The sequence below is a fragment of the Anolis carolinensis genome, chromosome 1 (genome assembly GCF_035594765.1).
Source record: "Anolis carolinensis isolate JA03-04 chromosome 1, rAnoCar3.1.pri, whole genome shotgun sequence".
Lineage (NCBI taxonomy): Eukaryota > Metazoa > Chordata > Lepidosauria > Squamata > Dactyloidae > Anolis > Anolis carolinensis.
Genome location: NC_085841.1, coordinates 350,377,578 through 350,399,808, shown reverse-complemented (window position 1 = coordinate 350,399,808; position 22,231 = coordinate 350,377,578). Strand labels below are relative to the sequence as shown.

The 22,231-nt window shown below is 40.1% G+C and overlaps 1 protein-coding gene across 3 annotated transcripts in view; it reads right to left on the bottom strand.

The window, feature by feature from the left end:
- The window catches only part of tnfaip2 (TNF alpha induced protein 2), a 39,811-nt gene extending 21,587 nt beyond the window's left edge, over positions 1–18,224 (bottom strand). The window contains exons 1-2 of one of the 3 annotated variants that reach the window (XM_062968516.1): positions 18,082–18,224; positions 1,887–2,244 (exon numbers count right to left, since the gene is read on the bottom strand). In XM_062968516.1, coding sequence (XP_062824586.1) covers positions 1,887–2,229 — 343 coding nt within the window. In that variant the 5' untranslated portion in view covers positions 2,230–2,244; positions 18,082–18,224. Of the gene's footprint in view, positions 1–1,886; positions 2,245–2,399; positions 3,452–18,081 lie in introns of those variants that run through there. The other 2 variants (XM_062968517.1, XM_008115738.2) reach the window with 2 other exon arrangements.
- Positions 18,225–22,231: the final 4,007 nt, after the last annotated feature.

The window sequence follows — 22,231 nt, the reverse complement described above, 5'->3', positions numbered from 1 at the left end:
GGAGCGGCTTAAAGAGCTGGGCATGTTTAGCCTGCAGAAGAGAAGGCTGAGAGGAGACATGAGAGCCATGTACAAATACGTGAAGGGAAGTCATAGGGAGGAGGGAGCAAGCTTGTTTTCTGCTGCCCTGCAGACTAGGACACGGAACAATGGCTTCAAACTACAGGAAAGGAGATTCCACCTGAACATCAGGAAGAACTTCCTCACTGTGAGGGCTGTTCGACAGTGGAACTCTCTCCCCGGGGCCGTGGTAGAGGCTCCTTCTTTGGAGGCTTTTAAGCAGAGGCTGGATGGCCATCTGTCGGGGGTGCTTTGAATGCGATTTCCTGCTTCTTAGCAGGGGGTTGGACTGGATGGCCCATGTGGTCTCTTCCAACTCTACTATTCTATGATTCTATGATTCTATGATTCTATGACTTGTCCCCATGTAAGCTGTCCCAAGTCCCTTCTTGGAGATGGAGGCAGGTACAAAAATAAAGGTATTAAAATAAAATAAAGGCAGGTACAAAAATAAAGGCTCGGGCTGTGGCACAGGCTGGAGAGCAGCTGCAATAAATCACTGCAATGAATCAATCTGACCAGGAGGTCATGAGTTCGAGGCCCGCTCGGAGCCATGTTTGTCTTGTCTTTGTTCTATGTTAAAAGGCATTGAATGTTTGCCTATATGTGTAATGTGATCCGCCCTGAGTCCCCTTCGGGGTGAGAAGGGCGGAATATAAATGCTGTAAATAAATAAATAAATAAATAAATATTATTATTATTATTATTATTATTATTATTATTATTATTATTATTATTATTATTTAGATCTTTAAAAAGCAATGCATTGGAAAGTCTAGCATTGAAAGGTGAAAGAATTCTGTTAACTTCAGTTATCAACCTAATATATTTATTTATATTATTATATGCACTGCAAAGCTTGGGAAAGGAATTTAAGGTGGGCACAAGCAGTAGTGGCTAGTGGCGTCCATGTTAACTGGGTGGTGAACATGCTCAGGTCTTGGTCTGAACTTTGAATAAGCAACCCCATATCTAAAATTGGTTCAGCACTTTGATTAAAAATAAAAAAGTAAAACCTAGAATGAATATGAAGCTAAAGTTCTTGGTAATAAGAATAGTTTTACAACTGAACCACCTACCTAGTTTGGATGGGAGAGTCTCCCTTACAAGGGATCTCCAACTGGAAGCAGATGGTCAGAACAGAGCTTAGAAACATTCTTGGGCTACAATTCTTAGAATCCACCTGCCAACATGACTAGTAGATATACTAGGAATTGTAGGCAAAGCATAAAAGCTCCCAAATTAACTTTCCATTTGATTGGGGATGTAAAGAATATTAAAAAAATATTTGGGAAATTGTCAAAAAGCATCTTTTTTATTATTGAGTAATGTAAACTGAGAAGAATACTGGACTGCGAAAAACAATTTCAGTTTCAGATTTATTCTGTGTAAAATTTGCAGACATATATCCTGTGCAGAAAATTCTGTAATTCTGGATTTATTCTGTACAAAATTTGTACAGGCTAATTTACATAGAAAACAACAATCTCTGGGCAGGAAACAAGACTTTGGTGCAAGAAATAAGATTTCTGTATATCTAGTTTTCTGTGCAAAATAACCACATGTAAACTTTTCACAGAATACATCCTGAATTGTGAATAGCATCAAAGGTGTGGTTTTTCAAAGACTTTCTTGCAACAGGAAGAAACTTGCTAAAAGTTCTTATTCCTTCCAGAAGAAACTGAGTGAAGAATTATATTCATAGTTCTGAGTCAGACAAAATTCTCTTTAATCAACACTTTCTATAAATGGATGATTCTAAGATTTGTTTTTGAATTTCAGCTAGTGGACAAATTTATCCAGGAAAAGCTGTTTTTTCTCCATACCTGTAATGGACTGGCTCTCTTCCTTCTGAGGTTCCTTAAATTTGGGTTTTTCTCTGCTTTTCATTCCAGTCATATCAAACAGAGCATTAACAAGTTTTTTCCGGAGTCCTTTATGCTTCTTTTTCATTCCACTGATTTCCAGGGGAGACACCTCAAACTCTTCCGAATCCCGTCCCTGGTTTCCAGATGTCATATTTCCTTTGTGCGGAGAGTCGTCTGTGGAAGATTCAAGTGACACAGAGTCAAGCTCTGATTCAGATGATGTTGATGCTTTGCTCCTGGTATCTTTGTTTTTGTCAGATTTTGGAGGAGGGCTATAGAAAAAAGGCATTGCTTTCATCATTTCCTTTCTCTGATCCTGCAAATCAAATGAAGAAGGATTTGCACTAAGTAAGCAGAAAGATATATAACTGAACAGCCAAAGAGGAGAAAACGTTCCACAAATACACAATACCAAAGCAAGGATATTTTCCTTTAAGAGGGTACTAATTATTACTATTGATAGAAGGATACCTTTTTGATATAGAACACCAATATACAAATTGGTTGTTTGCAGCTGGTTTTGAGGTGTCTGCATAGGCATTCCAAATTGAATTGGATTCCTGTGAACCACAGCCTGGATTGGATTAAATGGTTGGGTGGAAGCAACCCCCAGTCTTAAAACAACCAGGAAACATTAGTTTTCTTTAATTTGCAACCAAAATTCAGTAGTCTGTTTGGAAGGAGAGAGAGGATTTTGTCCATTCTGTTCAAAGAACGGTCTTTGTTGGTGTCAACTGAACTTTGGTCACAGATTTATTGGCGGAGCCTATTTTGAACTTTCCCAGTGAGGGGGGGAAACTAATAAATGATTCAGAGACATGTGGGTAAAGGCAGCCTCGCCAACAGAGTTGTCATTAGACTTGTCTTGGGATAATACTTTGCGTGTGTAGGGAGGGAAAAAACACACTCTTGTTTATTTCAAGAGTTACAAGGAAACAGGAAATCTTGATAGTCATGGGTCCCAGGGGAAGAATACATCTCTTAATGTCATACTAATTGCACTTCTCAAACAATAGTTCTATATTTTTCCGAAGTTCAAAATGTTACTGAAGATTTATGGGCAAGGGATGAAGTGTGTCTTTTCTCAGTCTCCAAGCCAGAATTCCCACATCACACACTTTTGGAGAAACGTTATCCGAGTATTTCATATTGGGTGTTTAATTTTAGAGGGCTAGGCAGTGCACACATCCTTGGAAAACAGCGTGAGTTGATTTAAATCACAACACTTTAACTCTATTTTAAACCATGTCAAGAAGTAGGAAATGCTGGTTTAAATCATTGGAAGAAGCTGATTGTCTCTCAATGGCATCTCACATATTTCTTCAGTTATTGTTCATACTAAATGTATAAATTTGCGATAGTCACAGCAGTCCTAAGATACAGACTAAGAACAGGAACCTCCCCACAACAAAGGCTTGTATTAAATTCCAAGCAAATGCGGAGGCGCCATGTCACTCAGTTGTTACTGAAGCAACAAAATGTTTTTTGACATTTTAAATCCTAACAAGCTTTGTTAGGCATAAACTTTCATGGACTGCAACCAACCATTTCATCAAATATGCATAGTCTTGCTTTAGTTGGGTTGGTTGGGTTGGGATACTTGGGTTGGTTGGGTTGGGATAGTGAGAGCACTGTGGGATGGAAATCAGCCGACACGGGGATAATAAAAATACAAAAAGGACCTGAGATAATGATCACCTTTCATATTTGCAAAGCAAAGTTAGGTAACAGACATTTTTGCAATGAAAAAACCTATTCACTATATATTGACTTTTAGAGCGTAAATAAGGCAATGAGAGGAAACAGTGTTCGACTAAGGTTTCATCTATATTGGAGCATTAAAACAGTTTGACACCACTTTAATTATCATGAATCAATTTTATGTAATCATGGGATTTAGAGTTTTTCAATGCCTTCAGCCTTCTCTGCCAAAGAGCATTGGTATCTCACCCAACTACAACTTCCAAGTTTCCACAACACTGAGCCCCGGGAGTTAAAGTGGTGTCAAACTGCATTAATTTTACAGTGTAGATCACCCTAGGACTCTGGGAAGCAAGGGCTCAAATACTGACTCAGCTTTGGCAAGTCACAAGCCATCTCTATTACATCAGTCACTTAATTTGAGGCTAGTCTGGAGCATTATGCTCCTGATTGGCCCCAAATTAACCATGATTGGGCCAGACCCTCCATGATGCTGTGTCGATGTCCAGCTGATCTAGCCAGGTCAAGAGAGCATCGGGACCACTGGCCTACGCCCTTGTACTCTGGGTCACCGCAGCCACAGAGCTTCAAGCAAGAGCCTGACCACTGCAGGCATGCCTGTTGGCATAATGGGGCACCTATGTAATCAGCATACAAGATGGAATGGCCCCATTTTTCCTGCTGATCACACAGACATCAAAAAATGGGCTCAGCAGATGAGATCTTAACAGCCAAGATCTTCTAGAAACACCATGGCCAGCAAGGATTAGCACAGTGGATCTCAACCTGTGGGCCATGGCCCAGCAGTGCTTTATGTGAACAAAAATTCCGTTTGCAAACCTTTCTCTTTATTTATTTATTTAATTTCCACTCCTTTCCGCAGAGCTGACCATTGCATTGGATAGACCACATCAGTTCTAGATTATTAAATATGATTTTCTGTGAGCGAGCAGGTGGCGACTACTGGATGACATATGTTCTGTATCAGAAACTCGAGCTGATGTGATCTATCCAATGCAATTTTCTGAATCAGCACCCCAAATAACCAAACCAAATTTAAATTTGACCAAAAACTGATTCGTAACCCTTTTGGTACTAATGTTGGAGAGTGGTCCCTGGTCAAGTGGTCCCTGGTCAAAATGGGCCCTGTTCAAGTGGGCTCTGGTCAAAAAAAGGTTGGAAATGTATTAGCAGGATCAATATGAGGCTAACCCAATGCAGGGTGATCTGCATGGACAATGGATCAAACTAAAACAGACCGAATCCAACCAGCTAGATGCCCTAAGGACACTCTGAAGCTGCCTGCACACTCTGGAGTATCTTCCTCCGACTTTGCTTTGTGTGAAGTAAAGTCAGGTTAAGGACTAAAAGCTGTATTATTCTATTGACATTAGCCATGGCATAGGAATTGTCCATTGGTCTCGACTGAAATTCAGGTTTGAGCAAATGAAGAAACCACAGATTGGTACTGGAAAGCATGTATAGCAGGTATGGGCAAACTGGCCCTCCAGATGTTTTGGACTTCAATTCCCACAATTCCTAATAGCCTCAGGCCCTTTCCTTTCCCCCCTCAGCCGCTTAAGCGGCTGAGGGGGAAAAGGAAGGGGTCTGAGGCTGTTAGGAATTGTGGGAGTTGAAGTCCAAAACACCTGGAGGGCCCAAGTTTGCCCATAGCTGATGTATAGAATCTGCTGGCAAAAGAAGAAACAGGTGTTCATGTGCTTAGTTATGGTTGATTTTTATTATTTAAACATTTCTGGTTATCTTGTTTGATTAAAAGATCAGTGAGTTTTGGCCCTTGTAATACTGACATTCTTCAAGGGCTACATGAGAATACAGATCAATACAACAAACAATAAATTAAAACTCAAAGTTTAGGAAAGGGAACACATATTTCTAGTTGTTTACATATAAAAGCTTGGGGAGTAGGAACTGAACATTTCCAAAAGCTTTAAATCAGCTGCTTATTTTACAAACATAGTTTGAGGGGACTTTTCAACCAGTATATTTTAAAATCTATTTCTTGACACAAGAGAGGATTTTCCCCAGGGATATATATTTGACCTTGGTATCTGCACCCAGTTACATCATAACCAAATATGCTGAGCTGTGGGAAAGATTTCCCAACGTTTCTGCATCATACTCTGTCCTTTGCGATGACATTTCAAACAATCCTATTGATCTGGTTTAACCAGAAATATTGAAACAGTATAATCCAGTTTCATTACAACCGATGGGACACGACTACGGTTAGTTCTAACTGGATTGTGCCTTTGGAAGGTGCTTTGCTTTAGTTTTGGATATTTTTTACATTTAAGAGCTTCCCCTCCTTTCTGTTTGTGCTCTGCATGGTGAAAAAGCAGTATTTTTTCAAACTTTAAAACACTGTAAGATGGGAGACCTTCTATTTTAAAGGTTTATGCTGAATTATTTAAAATTAAATCAGGTGCTCTAAATTTATAATTTATTTGAACTGCTTAGTGTCATAATTGTTTTCCAATTAATCTGGTTAATCTGAAGTGTGTTAAACTTGCACTCATAATCTCAGTAAATGATTCAATTGCATTTTGAAGTGGTCTGAATTAGCTGAGACAATCACAGTTCGTCATCTGTCACCCCTACTCTCTCAGCTTCTTTTAAAGTGTTCCAATTTCTCTCTCTTCCTCCCACTTTCCTCACATCATCCTTTATTCAGCTGCTGCAAACTGAGTTCAAAGTACAAAAGCAGATTTTGCCTAGACAGTGTAAGAAACCTCTTAATGGTAAAGATCTAGTTAACAGTGGAGAAGGCTGCCTTGGGAAGTGGCTGGCTCCCTCTTCTTAACTGGAAGCATTTGAGAAAATATTGGCTGGCTATCTCTTAGGAGACTGTAATTGCAAGATTCCTGTGTAAAGCATTAGGGTCGGGGTAGACAATGACTTGGCTTATGTTGTATTCTTCTGTTTTTACAGTCTTCAGTGGTCTTAGACATACAATTAGCTCAGTTCTCACAATATTCAAGTATTGTTGTTGTTGTAAGCACCTTCAATTCAACATTGAGACCAATTCTATTACCAGAGGAAGCTTAGAATGATAGAGTTGGAAGAGACCGCAAGGGCCATCTACTCCAACTCATTCTACCATGCAGGAACACATAATCAAAGCATCCCCTGCAGATAGCCATCCAGACTCTGCTTAGAAACCTCCAGAGAAGGAAACTCCACCACATTTTGAGGCAGCACATTTCTGTCCTGGTTTGCTCTAGAAACAGCCGTAGAACACGAGCAAAAATAACCCAAAAATTACTTCAGCATAATAATAATAATAATAATAATAATAATAATAATAATAATAATGCAAATAGCAGTAAAGGAAACAGAAAGTAGAGTTCAAAAGCAATGCAAGGCCTTATAGCAGATGTGAAACAAAAGTCTTTGGCAACAAGTCTTCACAGCAGACAGGAACAAAGAGTCTTTGGCAAAAGAAGCTTGCAGTATACAGGAAAAAGAGTCTTTGGCAAGAAGTCTTTTGCAAAGCCAACGCTGTAGCACGGAGACTGGAACACAAACACACCAAGTAGGTCAGTTGCTGCCAGCACTGACTACTGGTTTCACTGCTAATTTATAGCTCTGAGCTCCCAGCACAGATGTTTCTGGATGAGGTCTGATTGCTCAGCATTTTTGCTGTGATTCTAGCTGACTTTCTCATTTCTTATTTTGCCCTTCACCAATCTAAAAATGTAGGGATTTGTTGTGTGTCTTCCTCGTCTTCTCCTTCCTCCTCAAATCCCCAAGTGTTGCCTTTTCAGCCTCCTGTTCTACCTCCTCCTCAGAAACAGAAGAGTAGTTCACAACAATTTCACTGCCAGTCAGTTCTTTCCTTCTCTTCTCCCATGTTAACTGAACAAAAGAAATCCATATATACATATTTGCTGTTCTAATGTACTTTTTCTTCTGTATAGCATTGACATTACTAGGATTTTTAATTACCCAATATACTCATGTATAAGTATAGAGATTTTAGTTAAAAAGCAACACAGAAAACATGGTTTGACTTATCAATGGATCAATGTGAGTAGTGTATCTTAAATCTTATCAGTAAAGGAACCACCTCCTTCTCTGACCAGAGTGGTTAGTCCATCTGAAGAGAACCTAAAACAAGCATCAATTTTCTCTTCTTCCTCTGCTATGGCACCACTTGTGGTCTTTTAAAATGCCTGGATGGAGAAGTGGCAGTGGAGGCAAAGGGAATTTGGTTTTCTGAAATGACATTGCTGCTTTCTCTTCTCCATAGAATTATCAACTTATCCATGGATCGTGTAAGTAAAGGTACAGGTTTTGCTCTGACATTAAGTCTAGTCGAGTCCGATTCTGGGGGTTGGTGCTCATCTCCATTTCTAAGTCGAAGAGCCGGTGTTTTCGTAGACACCTCCAAGGTCATGTGGTCGGCATGACTGCATGGAGTGCCGTTACCTTCCCACCAGAGCAGTACCTATTGATATACCCACATTTGCATGTTTTCAAACTGCTAGGTTGGCAGAAGCTGGAGTTAACAGTGGGAGCTCACCCTGTTCCCCGGATTCAAACCACCAACCTTTTGGTCAGCAAATTCAGCTGCTCAGTGATTTAACCCACTGCGTCATGTAGAAAACCAAAATTTTGCCCCAAAAACCTGTACTCGAGTTATGTATGAAGTCAATTTATACTTGAATATATATGGTACGTGGCATGTAGCAACAAGGTTTTGCTGCCTGGAATTACAGGATGCAGTAAAAGATTTTACAGTCGGTTAAAACAGAATTTCTCCTGCCGAGTCACCCTCTCTCCCCCAACAAACTTCCCTTTCAGTTTCAAAATCCAGGAGAGTTGCTTGATCCTAGGGACAAATGCTGCAATACAAGACACAACATGTTGTGTGCTTTATTCCCCATACTATTTCTTCAGAGTTCATGATGCAGAGGCATTTTGCATCATTAGTAATGATTCCTACTTTGCATTTGATTTGTTATGTGTTTTCAAAAGTGACTCTGAATGCTTTCATAGAGGCCTTGTGGCAAGAGGCTAGATGAGAGTGTGATTTCCCAAGGATGGATTTCTATGGTAGGGATTCAAACCCTGGTCTCCCAGAGTTGGAATCCAAAACCCAATCCACTCCACTATGCCGGCCCCCGTGTACTGTACATATCAGTTATAACACCTTTTAGGATATTAACAAGCTGGAACATGTTCAGAGAAGGGCAGCCAAACTGGTCAAAGGTCTGGAAGGCATGCTTTATGAGGAGTGGCTTAGGGAGCTGATGCGTTTAGCCTGGACAAGAGAAAGTTAAGAGGTGATATAAAAGCCATGTTTAAATATTTGAAAGGATGCCATATTGGAGGTGGAAAAAGCTTGTTTTCTGTTGGTTCAAAGACTTAAGACACTGAGTAACAGATTCGAATGACAGAAAAAGAGATTCCACCTAAACATCAGGAAGAACTTAACAAGAACTGTTTGAAAGTGGAACTCACTGCCTTGGAGTATGAACGACTCTCCTTTTTTGGAAGAATTTGAACATAAGGCGGATGACCAGCTGTCAGGACTGCTTTAATTGTGTCTTCCTGCATGGTTTGGGATTAGACAGGATGACCCTTCAACTCCCTTCCAATTCTATGATTCTATCACCCGAAATATCTTGGAGCCAGAACTTGGGAAAAATTACTTCTTTGAACTATAGCTCTTAGAACCCCTCAAACAGTATAAGGCAATATTTTTATAAGGCTTTAATGTGTTACACTTTATTTTGGCGGTCAGACAGATTGGATATGGGGTGATGCAAGAGACTCAAAAGCGCTTGTTATTGTTTGTAAGAAAAGCTCTCCTGCTTTAATGTATAATCACATTAAAAGTGTATGAGAGGCTGCAAGGGATTCAGCTCTACACATTAAAACCCAAACATGCCCTAGACAATACTAAGCAATTATACTCTGGGTAGAAATTCCAAACTGGAAATTTGTTGATCTAACCCTGTGACATTATCCACATAATATCAAAATAAATGTCTTACAAGATTACAGTAATCAGGACCCCTGTGGTATCCGCTGGAGGCAGTGTTTATTTTATCTTGGTTTTGTTTTGCTTGGGGCTCTTTTTAAATTTGGGAGCAGAACAATTAAACTATTGGCTCATTTGAGACGCAGAAGTCTGATGTGGTCTTTTTTTTTTCTGAATGAGCCACCACCACAATCATTGAAGGTAGGAATGTCCTATTATCCAGTGTCACTGACAACACAATGAATTCTGCTCTATAAATTCTCCTGTTCCAATATAAACAAATCATGCACTCTCCTCCATATGTTAAAACACCAGCTGTCCCATGAGATACTTCAAAGATGGGAATCATGTTGTGCTCTAGCTTTCGTTCGATTGCAAATCTCAGCAATCCTAGCCAGTAGGATTGTGCAAAAAGTGCAGATGTCATTGGAACTTGGAAGTTATTCGGATGTCCAGCACTTCCGAAAAGAGTTCCGACGTGCACAGTAAGATAAAGTACAGTAGAATCTCACTTATCCAAAACTCGCTTATCCAACATTCTGGATTATCCAACGCATTTTTGTAGTCAATGTTTTCAATACATCGTGATATTTTGGTGCTAAATTTATAAATTCAGTAATTACTACATAACATTACTGTGTATTGAACTACTTTTTCTGTCAAATTTGTTGTATAACATGTTTTGGTGCTTAATTTGTAAAATCATAACCTAATTTGATGTTTAATAGGCTTTTCCTTAATCTCTCCTTATTATGCAACATATTTGCTTATCCAACATTCTGCCGGCCCATTTACGTTGGATAAGCGAGACTCTACTGTATTATCAAAGTGTTATAATTGTGCAGTATTATCCAAAGATAATGCTTCATATACTGTGGTTTACTGAAGGCTTCTTATGCTTCAAATTTTTAATGTTTAGTGGGCAACGCACAGACGTATTGGAAGGGTTAACACTTTCAAGACATTTGTTTTGCTGACTGTACCCATTTAGAAGATTCCACTTCACTTTCTGTCCCTGTGAAAATGGGATTTTGAAAAATTTGTCTTGTTGTGGAAACAAGGATTGGTGAGAAAGCTTCAGTGGAGACACCTTTTCTCTATAATAACTCTTACAGGAGTGAATTTTCCTTTTTAGGGGTAGATTTATGTCATTTCCTGATGTCTCACCCCCTTTCTTAACTGGGAGTCTTTATACGGTAATTTGGATGTTTGTGAATTGGAGACGGCCTGTATAAACATAGCAATGTACCTCCTATCTCTCCTCTCAGGCCTTGATGTAGCTCCTTTGAAACAGTGGTTTTTCTAACTCTGGTACTCCAGACATTTGGGATCTCCATTCCCAGATTTCGAAAATACCAGCCATATTGCTTGGGATTTCTGGGACCTAAAGTCCAAAATATCTGGAGGACCAGAATCTGACATCCACCATTTTTATATATACCCATGCTTTTCTTTTGGAAGGAGATGCACCTATAGTTGTCCTCCTATGGTGACCCCATGCTCCATTTCACCAGCCCCAATAGGTGCCAGTTAACAGATTTTTTCAAAGCAGATATTCCCACTGTGTAAATTCCGGTAATGTAAAAACAATGCCAAATGAACACAAAGTGTGTTTTGCGCCTTGCTTTCATCCTCCACTATTGCCAGATTCTCAACAGGAATTAGTAGCTCTTATCTACTTTACAGCAGCAATTCACTAACAACTCTGCCAAAACTAACAGAACATTTCAAAAGCTTATACAATAAAGCAATTTCTAACTTAAACTGTACCTACACTACAGAAGTAATACAGTCTGGCACCACTTTAACAGCCATGGCTCAATGTTACAGAATTATGGGATTTATAGTTTAGTAAGACAATCTGGCAAAGAAGGCTATAGGTCAAGTAGAACTACAACTCCCATAATTCTATGGCACTAAGCCATTGCAGTTAAAGTGGTGTCAGACTGTATTATTTCTGTAGTGTAGGTACAGTTTGAGTTAGAAATCGCTTTGGTTTATAATGCAAACTGCATTGATTCTACAATGTAGATCAGGCATGGGCAAACTTTGGTCCTCCGGGTGTTTTGGACTTCAACTCCCACAATCCCTAACAGCCTCAGGCCCTTTCCTTTTCCCCCTCAGCTGCTTAAGCAGGATTGTGGGAGTTGAAGTCCAAAACACCTGGAGGACCAAAGTTTGCCCATGCCTGGTGTAAATGCTGCTTGTACAGTGGAATCTCGCTTATCCAACGTAAACGGGCCGGCAGAATGTTGGATAAGCAAATATGTTGGATAATAAGGAGAGATTAAGGAAAAGCCAATTAAACGTCAAATTAGGTTATGATTTTACAAATTAAGCACCAAAACATTATGTTATACAACAAATTTGACAGAAAAAGTAGTTCAATGCACAGTAATGCTATGTAGTCATTATTGTATTTACGAATTTAGCACTAAAATATCACGATGTATTGAAAACACTGACTACAAAAATGCGTTGGATAATCCAGAACGTTGGATAAGTGAGTGTTGGATAAGTGAGACTCTACTGTATAACGTTTAAACCAGTCTAAGAGCCATTCCTCCTGCCTCATTGAATTAGCAGTGAAAAAACTGGTACCTCTCCAAAACCGGGCTCCTCTTTTTCCCCCACCACTGACAAAAGCTGTCACTTAAATGCCTCATACACACTATTAATTTGGCTTGTTTTTCTCCCACTTCCCAACTGCACATTTTGTTTCCAACTGCATCCCAAACAAACACAACTTAGCAAACACACACATTGGCCACAATAGATGCTGCCTTTGCTTTGCATATTTATCTGTGTCTGCAGTTGACGTTTCTCAAGCCGTGTCTGAACTTAATATGGGCGAAAGAACAAGTTCTGAGCAGATTTCTCCCCCAAGCAATATTCCAGAGAATTTGTTCTTTCTCAAGACTCCTTCAGCAACTGAGTAATTTACTTAAACCATCTTGATTAACTTACTTAAACCATTTTTTTGAGGTGTGCTTTCTTACAGGGCAGTCGGTAGAAAATAATAAGATTGGAAGATCAGAGGAGACTCCATCTGAAAGAGATACCCTCCCCATCCTTTCTTCTCTGCCTCCTTCCCTAAACCTAGCTCTACAGATAGTATTAGACAGCAACAGCTGAGCTACAAAATATACTGTATGCTTTAATTTTTAAATGTTATACTGTTAACACGATTTTTGTTCTTATGTTATTAATGTCATTTCCTAATTCGTTCTATCATTAAAAAATGGAAAAAGTTTATTAAACTGCAAAAACTTTGTGCTAAACATCCCACAGCATATTTTGATACTGTTTTTCAATGAATATCTCATAGAGCCTCAACCAATTCAAAATAGTTTGTGGCAGCCACAAAAATGAAGTTTCTGGAGTATAACAACTGCTTTCAAAGTATGTACTGCACAATTAAACAGGAAATAATACTTTCAAACCAGGAACAGAAAAAAAATCAAATTTTGTCACATAGTTCTATTTCAATGACAGTTTAGCCTGTTATATCCTTATTTATATAATTCTACCGGCTTACATTTGTAAATATCTCTTGAACCTGATCCTGGGATGAAAGGAAAGTGTAAATAAAGGAAGAATAGCTCCCATCATGCCAGTCAGCCCAAGGAAGCAATGCCAGCTGGGGACGATAGAGCAGGGGTCCCCAAACTTTTTAAACAGGGGGCCAGTTCACAATCCTTTGGACCATTGGAGGGCCGGACTATAGTTGGCCACCGAGCAATAATAATAATAATAATAATAATAATAAATAATAATAATAAAAACAGCAATAATAATAAAAAGAGGGTTGGAAGAGACCCTTTGGGCCATTGAGTCCAATCCCCTTCTGCCTTTGTGCACCGAAAGCACAAGCAAAGCACCTCTGACAGATGGCCACCCAGCCTCAATGTTAATAAATAAATAAATAAATAATAATAAAGAGGGTTGGAAGAGACCCTTTGAGCCATTGAGTCCAATCCCCTTCTGCCTTTGTGCACCGAAAGCACAAGCAAAGCACCCCTGACAGATGGCCACCCAGCCTTAATGTTAATAATAATAATAATAACAACAACACCAACAACAGCAATAATAATAATAAAGCGGGTTGGAAGAGACCCCTTTGGCCATTTTGTCCAACCCCCTTCTGCTCTGCGGACCAAAAGCACAAGCAAAGCACCTCTGACAGATGGCCACCCAGCCTCAATGTTAATAAATAAACAAATAAATAAATAAATAATAATAATAATAAAGAGGGTTGGAAGAGACCCTTTGAGCCATTGAGTCCAATCCCCTTCTGCCTTTGTGCACCGAAAGCACTAGCAAAGCACCCCTGACAGATAGCCACCCAGCCTCAATGTTAATAATAATAATAATAATAATAATAATAATAACAACAACAGCAATAATAATAATAAAGCGGGTTGGAAGAGACCCCTTTGGCCATTTTGTCCAACCCCCTTCTGCCTCTGCGGACCAAAAGCACAAGCAAAGCACCTCTGACAGATGGCCACCCAGCCTCAATGTTAATAAATAAACAAATAAATAAATAATAATAATAATAATAAAGAGGGTTGGAAGAGACCCTTTGAGCCATTGAGTCCAATCCCCTTCTGCCTTTGTGCACCGAAAGCACAAGCAAAGCACCCCTGACAGATGGCCACCCGGCCTTAATGTTATTATTATGATTATTATTATTAATAATAATTATTATTATTAATTTAGCCCAACCCCTCTCAGCCCTTGTGCCGTGGGGGCTGGATAAATGGCTTCGGTGGGCCGCATCCGGCCCCCGGGCCTTAGTTTGGGGACCCCTGCGATAGAGTCTTAGTCCTGGTGCATGGATGCTGTTGTTGTAGTATGCCTTACAGTCATTTCTGACTTACGGCAGCTAAAGTCAACCTATCATGGGGTTTCCTTGGTAGAATTTGTTCAGAGGAAGATTTGCCTTCCTCTGAGGGTGAGAGCATGTGACTTGCCCAAGATTAATCAATGGGTTTTCATGCCTGAAGGGAAATTTGAACCTTGGTCTCCTAGTGTTCAAGTCCAACACTCAAACCATTCCACCACAATGGATATAGCCTCTGATATTTCACAGATGAACATCATGACAAATGTCTAAGCAACATTACAGTGTGGTCAAGATAGCAAAGGTTTTCAATGAGGAAGAAGCCACAAGCTGAAAGATGCTGCAGCAGTTTGCAGTGACAGGAGGGGTAGCCACAAGATCTTCTTGGAAAGAAACTTGAGAACATACTGCAAGTTGGTTCTGTTGTGAGAGAATTGGCCATCGGAGCTCATCCTGTCTCCCAGATTTGAACCGACAAACATCAGGTCAGTAACCTGACCTTTGGGTCAGCAGCCCAACCTGCACAAGGGTTTAACTCACTGTTCCACCGCTGCTCTTTAGCTTACCAACCCAGCTATGTCTTTTGAATCTCTCTCTGCATTTTCTTTCCTTCTCCTGGGGTTGAAATTTGTTGTTTGTTTGGCTTAAAAAGTTGGGAAAAGTCTGAGCATCTCAAAGCAGGAGGAATTGGTGAAAGGATAGGGATGTCGAGGGGAAGGCAAACAGTGAACGAAAAGTTGCAGTAGCTTTCTCCAAAATGCTCCAGGAAATGCCAAAGAGATGTATCTCAGTATAAAGGTGCCTCTACGCCATAGAATGAATGCTATTTGACACCACTTTTAACTGTGATGGCTCAGTGCGATGGCATCTTGGGGTTTTTAGTTTGGTGAGGCAATAGGACTCTAGTGTTGGAAATAGCAACCTCCCAAGCCTCTCACTATTTGTTTGTTGATGTATATTTTTGCTAACCTATATCGATTTGCCTGTTTGATTGTACCTCTTTGATTTGGGAGGGATTACAGACATGAGATTGTACTGAGCATGTTCAGACTCAGGACTCCATTTTGTATTCAGTGTGATTATGGATCTCAATGTTAGCAGGTCACTTTAAACCTAAGTGGAGGTGGATGCATGTATGCTTATGAACTTCATTGAATAAAAATATATCTAAATACTATGGATTACTGATTAATAATGATACCCTGTGTACCCAACACACAGAGAAAAGCTACATCCTATCTGTAACTGAACTTCAATAAGAAATGTGTCTGGATGCTGAATTAGTACAAGATGTTTATGAATAAACAAGCTATGCTATTTTTCAAAGAAGACTCTGTTATTTATTTATGTATTTATTTATTTAATTTATCTCATTTCTATCCCACCTTTCTCTACCCCAGAAGGGACTCAAGGCAGCTTATAAACATTAAAATACATCTCAACAAAATATCAACAATCTAAACATGAGCTATTAAAACACATATCAATCAATTAAACAGATTAAAACCAAATAAAATACCAAGTCATGATCTTTTATCTCCGAGTGCATATTTCAAACTAAATTTTTTTAAAGGCAATGTATATGTTTTGGGCAAATGCAGCTACAATTTCAACTTTAAAGAAACAACCATCCTCTGCTAACCAAATATATATTTGTAGAAGCATGTCTTTGTCCCTGGGCAGTTCAAAGACATGGTTCTTCTAACACAGTGGTTCTCAACCTGTGGGTTCCCAGGTGTTTTGGCCCACAACTCCCAGAAATCCCAGACAGTTTACCAGCTGTTAGGATTACTGGGAGTTGAAGGCCAAAACATGTGGAGACCCACAGTTTGAGAACCACTGTTAACAGCTGAGTTACCTGTGTGCCATTACATGAATGCTTGTGACTATCACTTGTTCAAAGAGTTGACTTCTAACAAGGTCATGCTTTTCTTGACTAGTGTTTTTCAAAAGGTGGTCTCCACATATTCATGAAGATTCACATTTGCCGAAAGGATATGTGCCCAGAGTCTGGGTGCAGTTATTTCCAATAGGTTATGTCCAATCAGGAGCCCCCGGTGGCACAGTGGGTTAAACCACTGAACTGCTGAACTTGCTGACTGAATCTGGGGAGCGGAGTGAGCTTAAGCTATTAGCCCCAGCTTCTGCGAAATTAGCAGTTTGAAAACATGCAAATGTGAAAAGATCAATAGGTACTGCTTCTGCAAGAAAGTAACGGCGCCCCATGCAGTCATGCCGGCCACATGACCTTGGAGGTGTCTACAGACAACACCGGCTCTTCGGCTTAGAAATTGAGATGAGCACCAACCCCCAGAGTCAGATATGAGTAGACTTAATGTCAGGGGAAACCTCTACCTTTACCTTTATGTCCAATATAAAGGCCTTATGAAACTCCAACCCAGAGGACTCCATAGCACTGAGCCATCGCAGTTCTAAGTGCAGTACAACTCCATTCATTCAACCTTTAGACACACTACTATTACAGTGGAGTCTCACTTATTCAACATAAACGGGCCGGCAGAACGTTGGATAAGCGAAAATGTTGGATAATAAGGAGGAATTAAGGAAAAGCCTATTAAACATCAAATTACATTATGATTTTACAAATTAAGCACCAAAACATCATGTTTTACAACAAATGGACAGAAAAAGCAGTTCAATACACAGTGATTATTATGTTGTAATTACTGTATTGGGGCCCCTGGTGGTGGCGCAGTGTGTTAAAGTGCTGAGCTGCTGAACTTGCAGACTGAAAGGTCCCAGGTTCAAATCCCGGGAGCGGAATGAGCGCCCGCTGTTAGCCCCAGCTCCTGCCAACCTAGCAGTTCGAAAACATGCAAATGTGAGTAGATCAATAGGTACCGCTCCGGTGGGAAGGTAACGGCGATCCATGCAGTCATGCCGGCCACATGACCTTGGAGGTGTCTACGGACAACGCCGGCTCTTCAGCTTAGAAATGGAGATGAGCACCAACCCCCAGAGTCGGGCATGACTGGACTTAACGGCAGGGGAAAACCTTTACCTTTTTACCTTAATTACTGTATTTACGAATTTAGCACCAAAACTTCACAATGTATTGAAAAATTGACTGCAAAAACATTGACTACTAAAAGGCCAGCTGCGTTGGATAATACAGAACGTTGGATAAGTGAATGTTGGGTAAGCGAGATTCTACTGTATATCATAATGTTGGAAGGGCATGAAATTCCTTTCAAACAGGCATGGCCAAACTTGGGCCCTCCGGGTGTTTTGGACTTCAACTCCCACAATTCCTAACAGCCTGCCTGGAGGGCCCAAGTTTGCCCATGTCTGTTGTAGATCCAGCCATAGAGCTTTGGAGACTTTTAAACAGAGGCTGGGTGGCCATCTGTCGGGGGTGCTTTGAATGCGATTTCCTGCTTCTTGGCAGGGGGTTGGACTGGATGGTCCATGAGGTCTCTTCCAACTCTACTATTCTATGATTCTATGATTCTATGAGCATCTTCCGGGGAAAGCGTGGAGAGAGAAAGAAGAGCTGAAGGATCTTTTGGAGAGGCAGGAAAGGATGGACGCGGCAAAGGAGGAGGAAGAGTTGGTGAAGGCAAGGAAGGACTTACAGGGTCCGGCGGAGAGCGGCTCGGGGTTGGCAGGCTCCTCGGCTGGGTCCCGGCTTCTTATTTCTCCCGGGGACGATGACCTGGAGGATATATAGCAGGAAGGAGGAGAGCAGCCCCGCCTGCCCGCCTCCCTCGGCGTTGCCTCTTTTGGAAACTCCGCCTCGAAGGACACAACCCGCGGAGAGTGTTGCGCCACGGAATTTCCCGGCTGCGGTGCCAAAAAGGAGTGAGGAGGGTCGCCAGTTCGCCGCTTTCTCAGCCCCAACCCTTGAGAGGGTCTCCCACTCCCCAAAGCCCTCCTCCCCAGCCAGGGACTCTGAAGGCTAGTCCTGTTGAGAGCTTGGGTGCATCTCAACTGCAGAATTCATGCAGTTTGACACAACTACAGTAGAGTCTCACTTATCCAACATAAACGGGCCGGCAGAATGTTAGATGTGAATATGTTGGATAATAAGGAGAGATTAAGAAAAAGCCTATTAAACATCAAAATAGGTTATAATTTTACAAATTAAGCACCAAAACATATTATACAACACATTTGACAGAAAAAGTAGTTCATTACACATTAATGCTATGTAGTAATTACGAATTTAGCACCAAAATATCATGATATATTGAAAACATTGACTACAAAAATGTGTTGGATAATCCAGAACGTTGGATAAGCGAAACTCTACTGTACTTTCACAGCCATTCTGCTGAATCCTAGGAGCTGTAGCTGGACAAGGTCCTTAGCCTTCTCTGCCTAAGAGTGCCTCGTTAAACTACAACTCCCAGGACCCCATAGCACTAAGCATTCAAGTGTTGTCAAACGGCATCCGTTCAATAGTATAGATGCACCCTAGAAATCAATATTATTTGGCAGAGAAGGCTAAAGAGCAGGCATGGACAAACTTCGGCCCTTCAGATGTTTTGGACCTCAACTCCCAGGAGTCTCCGCCAGTTTACTGGCTGTTAGGAATTGTGGGTTCTGAAGTCCAAAACACCTGGAAGGCCAGAGTTTGCCCATGCCTGCTAAAGAACTTCTAAAGCTACATTGAACCTTTGCCGACTGATCTCTGTAGGATCGACCTGTTGCCTATTTAGCAATAGTCCCTTGTGTGTGCCTTCCCCAGCATTATAATGGCACTTTAATGGCTATGATAGCTTGGGTAACCACCCCTCCCTGATGACATCGACATATCTTGCACTTTTGGCCCAGATCCTTTGGATCCAATCCATGATTTTAACATTATATTTTTGTATGTGATTTTTTATGACTTGTTTTTATTGTTGATTGATCTGTTTTATTGCTTTGCTTTTATATTGTTGTGTCCGGGCTTGGCCCCATGTAAGCCGCTCCGAGTCCCTTTGGGGAGATGGGGTAGTGTATAAGAATAAAATTATTATTATTATTATTATTATTATTTTATTATGACACAGCAAACAAGATAGATATGCTGGATTTCATTTTTTTGGATTTTATTATTATTATTATTATTATTATTATTATTATTATTATTATTATTATTATTATTATTATAGTTCAAGTAGGGCCAAACTGCATTAATTGGACAATTGATGCTCTTCTCAAAAAGATTATGATTTCAAAAGCATATTACTATTATTAGGCCATTGTACTACTGATTATTGGTTTTTACTGAGTATGGTTTTTATTGAGTCCCAATGCTGCTGTTTTTTACCACTATGTTATATTTTAATTGTGTTATTATCTGGATTGTTATATTTTCCTGTGTTCTTATTTTAATCGTGTTTTGCATTAATTGATGTTTTGTATTTACGTCTTGCATTTTGTCCCATATATAAACTGCCCCAAGTCCCTTTGGGGAGATGATGGCGGGGTATAAGAATAACATCCTCATCCTCATTATGATTGTTATTATTATTATTATTATTATTATCATTAGTTATGTCCCACTTTCCCCCCCAAAGGGAATTCATGTGGGTAACAACCACACAATCTAATAGCAATTTAAAACAAAACATTTTTTTAAAAAACCCCAATTAAATATTAATGGATTAATGGATATAAAGTTAAAATACAATAAATACAGGATCCTGCAGGATGCACAACCATGACATTTAAATGAGACCAAGCCATTATAATTGCTGTAGTGTAAAATCTTTTAGGTGTTGTCTTCAAGGGCCGTGAAGAATAACTAATGAGCCGCCCTGAGTCCCATTGGGGAGATGGAGGAGGGATACAAAAAAGGTAAATATTATAATTATATTATTAGTACTACCAGCAGTTGTCAAACTTTTGTACTGCTCATATAGTGAGTTGTCCAAAGACACACAGAGTGTTATCTCAGCCTAGCCTGCTTCACCAGGCTGTTGTGATAATGAAGTTGGAGGGTCTGGGTGGGAGGGGGAGGAAAAGAACTAACTGCACTGCTTTGAACGCACTGCAGAGGTGTCAAAGTTGTGGCACTCTAGGTGTTTGGTCTTCCGGCTCCCAGCGGCCCTAGCCAGTTAGTCCAATGGTCAGGAATTCTGGGAATTGAAGTCCAAAACATCAGGAGGAATAACAAAACATCAGAGGTAAAGCAAGGGTTGCATCGAACTAAACAACAATACAAAATGCTCTCACTAAGAATATGCAAAGTTTTCAAGATGATATTTTACTGGACCAGGAGATCATTGGCTTATAATTTTTGAGACCAGGGTTCGATTCCCCACTCAGCCATAGAAATCCATTGGGTGACCTTGGGCGAGTCACATACTCTCATCCTGAGAAAATCCCATGATAGGGCCCCCTTAGGATTGTGATGAATCAGGAATAACTTCAAGGCACATACCAACATGTGTTGAGTGTGCAATTGATTGAACTGCACAGGATGTTTGATCCGACAGTTTGAATATTCCCTATCACTCCCTAATTCATAAAACAGATTTCAAAGCAGTAAAAAAGCATGACCTGACTCATAAATGCTTCTAATGGTTCTGGATGGCCACACACATATCAGACATTGCCCTCTGCAATCTCAGCTCCTAGTGAAGATAAGAAAAGAAACATGGAAGGAGAGGAAACCACAGTGGCATCTGCAATATCCCTGGCATTCATTCCCTGGCAACACCACTTGGAACAAATACAGCAAAATGCCACACCAAGCAGAAAACCCAGAGAGAGCAGAATAGCTCTTAAGCGGCTTGGACTCTGATTTTGCAGCAATGGTTCTTCTTATGGTTACGTGCATCTAGTTGGAGCATGGCATTATCCTGAGCTTCCTTTTGCCTGGCTGGAGACACCCACACAGGGTCTTCTATAAACATCACACAATCCTTGTGAGGCATGTAATTTTCTCCCCTCTTTCTTCTCTTTGGAATTCTTGCCTGCTCTGGCTTTGATTAGATTTCTCTTTCCTTGGTCCTTTCTGGGAACAAACAAGAGATGGACTTGCTAGCTAACTACACCTTATTTACCTGCCTTGTTGTTGAACCCAATTCTGCTGTATATAATCTTAACTCAATTATTTTAGTTGTAATTTAAGTGTTTTTAATGGATTAATATGTTAACTGTGTTAACTACATTATGTCGTGTTTATTTAAGCTGTTTTGGATTTGTTATATATTTCACTAGCATCAAATATTTGCCATTGTGTTTTATATTGTTGTGAGTCCCCTTGGGGAGATATAGTGAGCTATAAATAAAGATGAAGATGATGATGATGATGATGAGGAGGAGGAGCTCACAGCAATGTTCCTTCTGGTTTTATAAAACTTCACAAAACACAAGCTGCAGTTGCAATTCTGAATTATGAGACCCTATTCTCAATAGTTGAACTTTGGTCAGCTGAACATATTGCCTTGGGTGTTTTGAATACTCAGTAAATACCCTGCAAGCAACAGCAATCCCAAAATATTCATAGGGGTTTCTTAGGAAAGAAGTGGTTTTGCCCATTCCTTCCTGTTAAGTACAGTACTGTGATTGAAATGAGGTAATAATAATAACAAAAAAGCAGGGTAATAATAATAACAATAGTAATAACAACAATAATTTTCTGGGTAAGATATGTTCAGAAGAGGTTTGCCATTGCCTTTCTCTGAGGCCGAGAGAATGTAACTTGCCTAAACTCACCCAGTGAGTTTTATGGATAAGCAGGGATTTGTACAATGCTCAAGTTTATGCACTGGCTCAGTTTATGGTTTT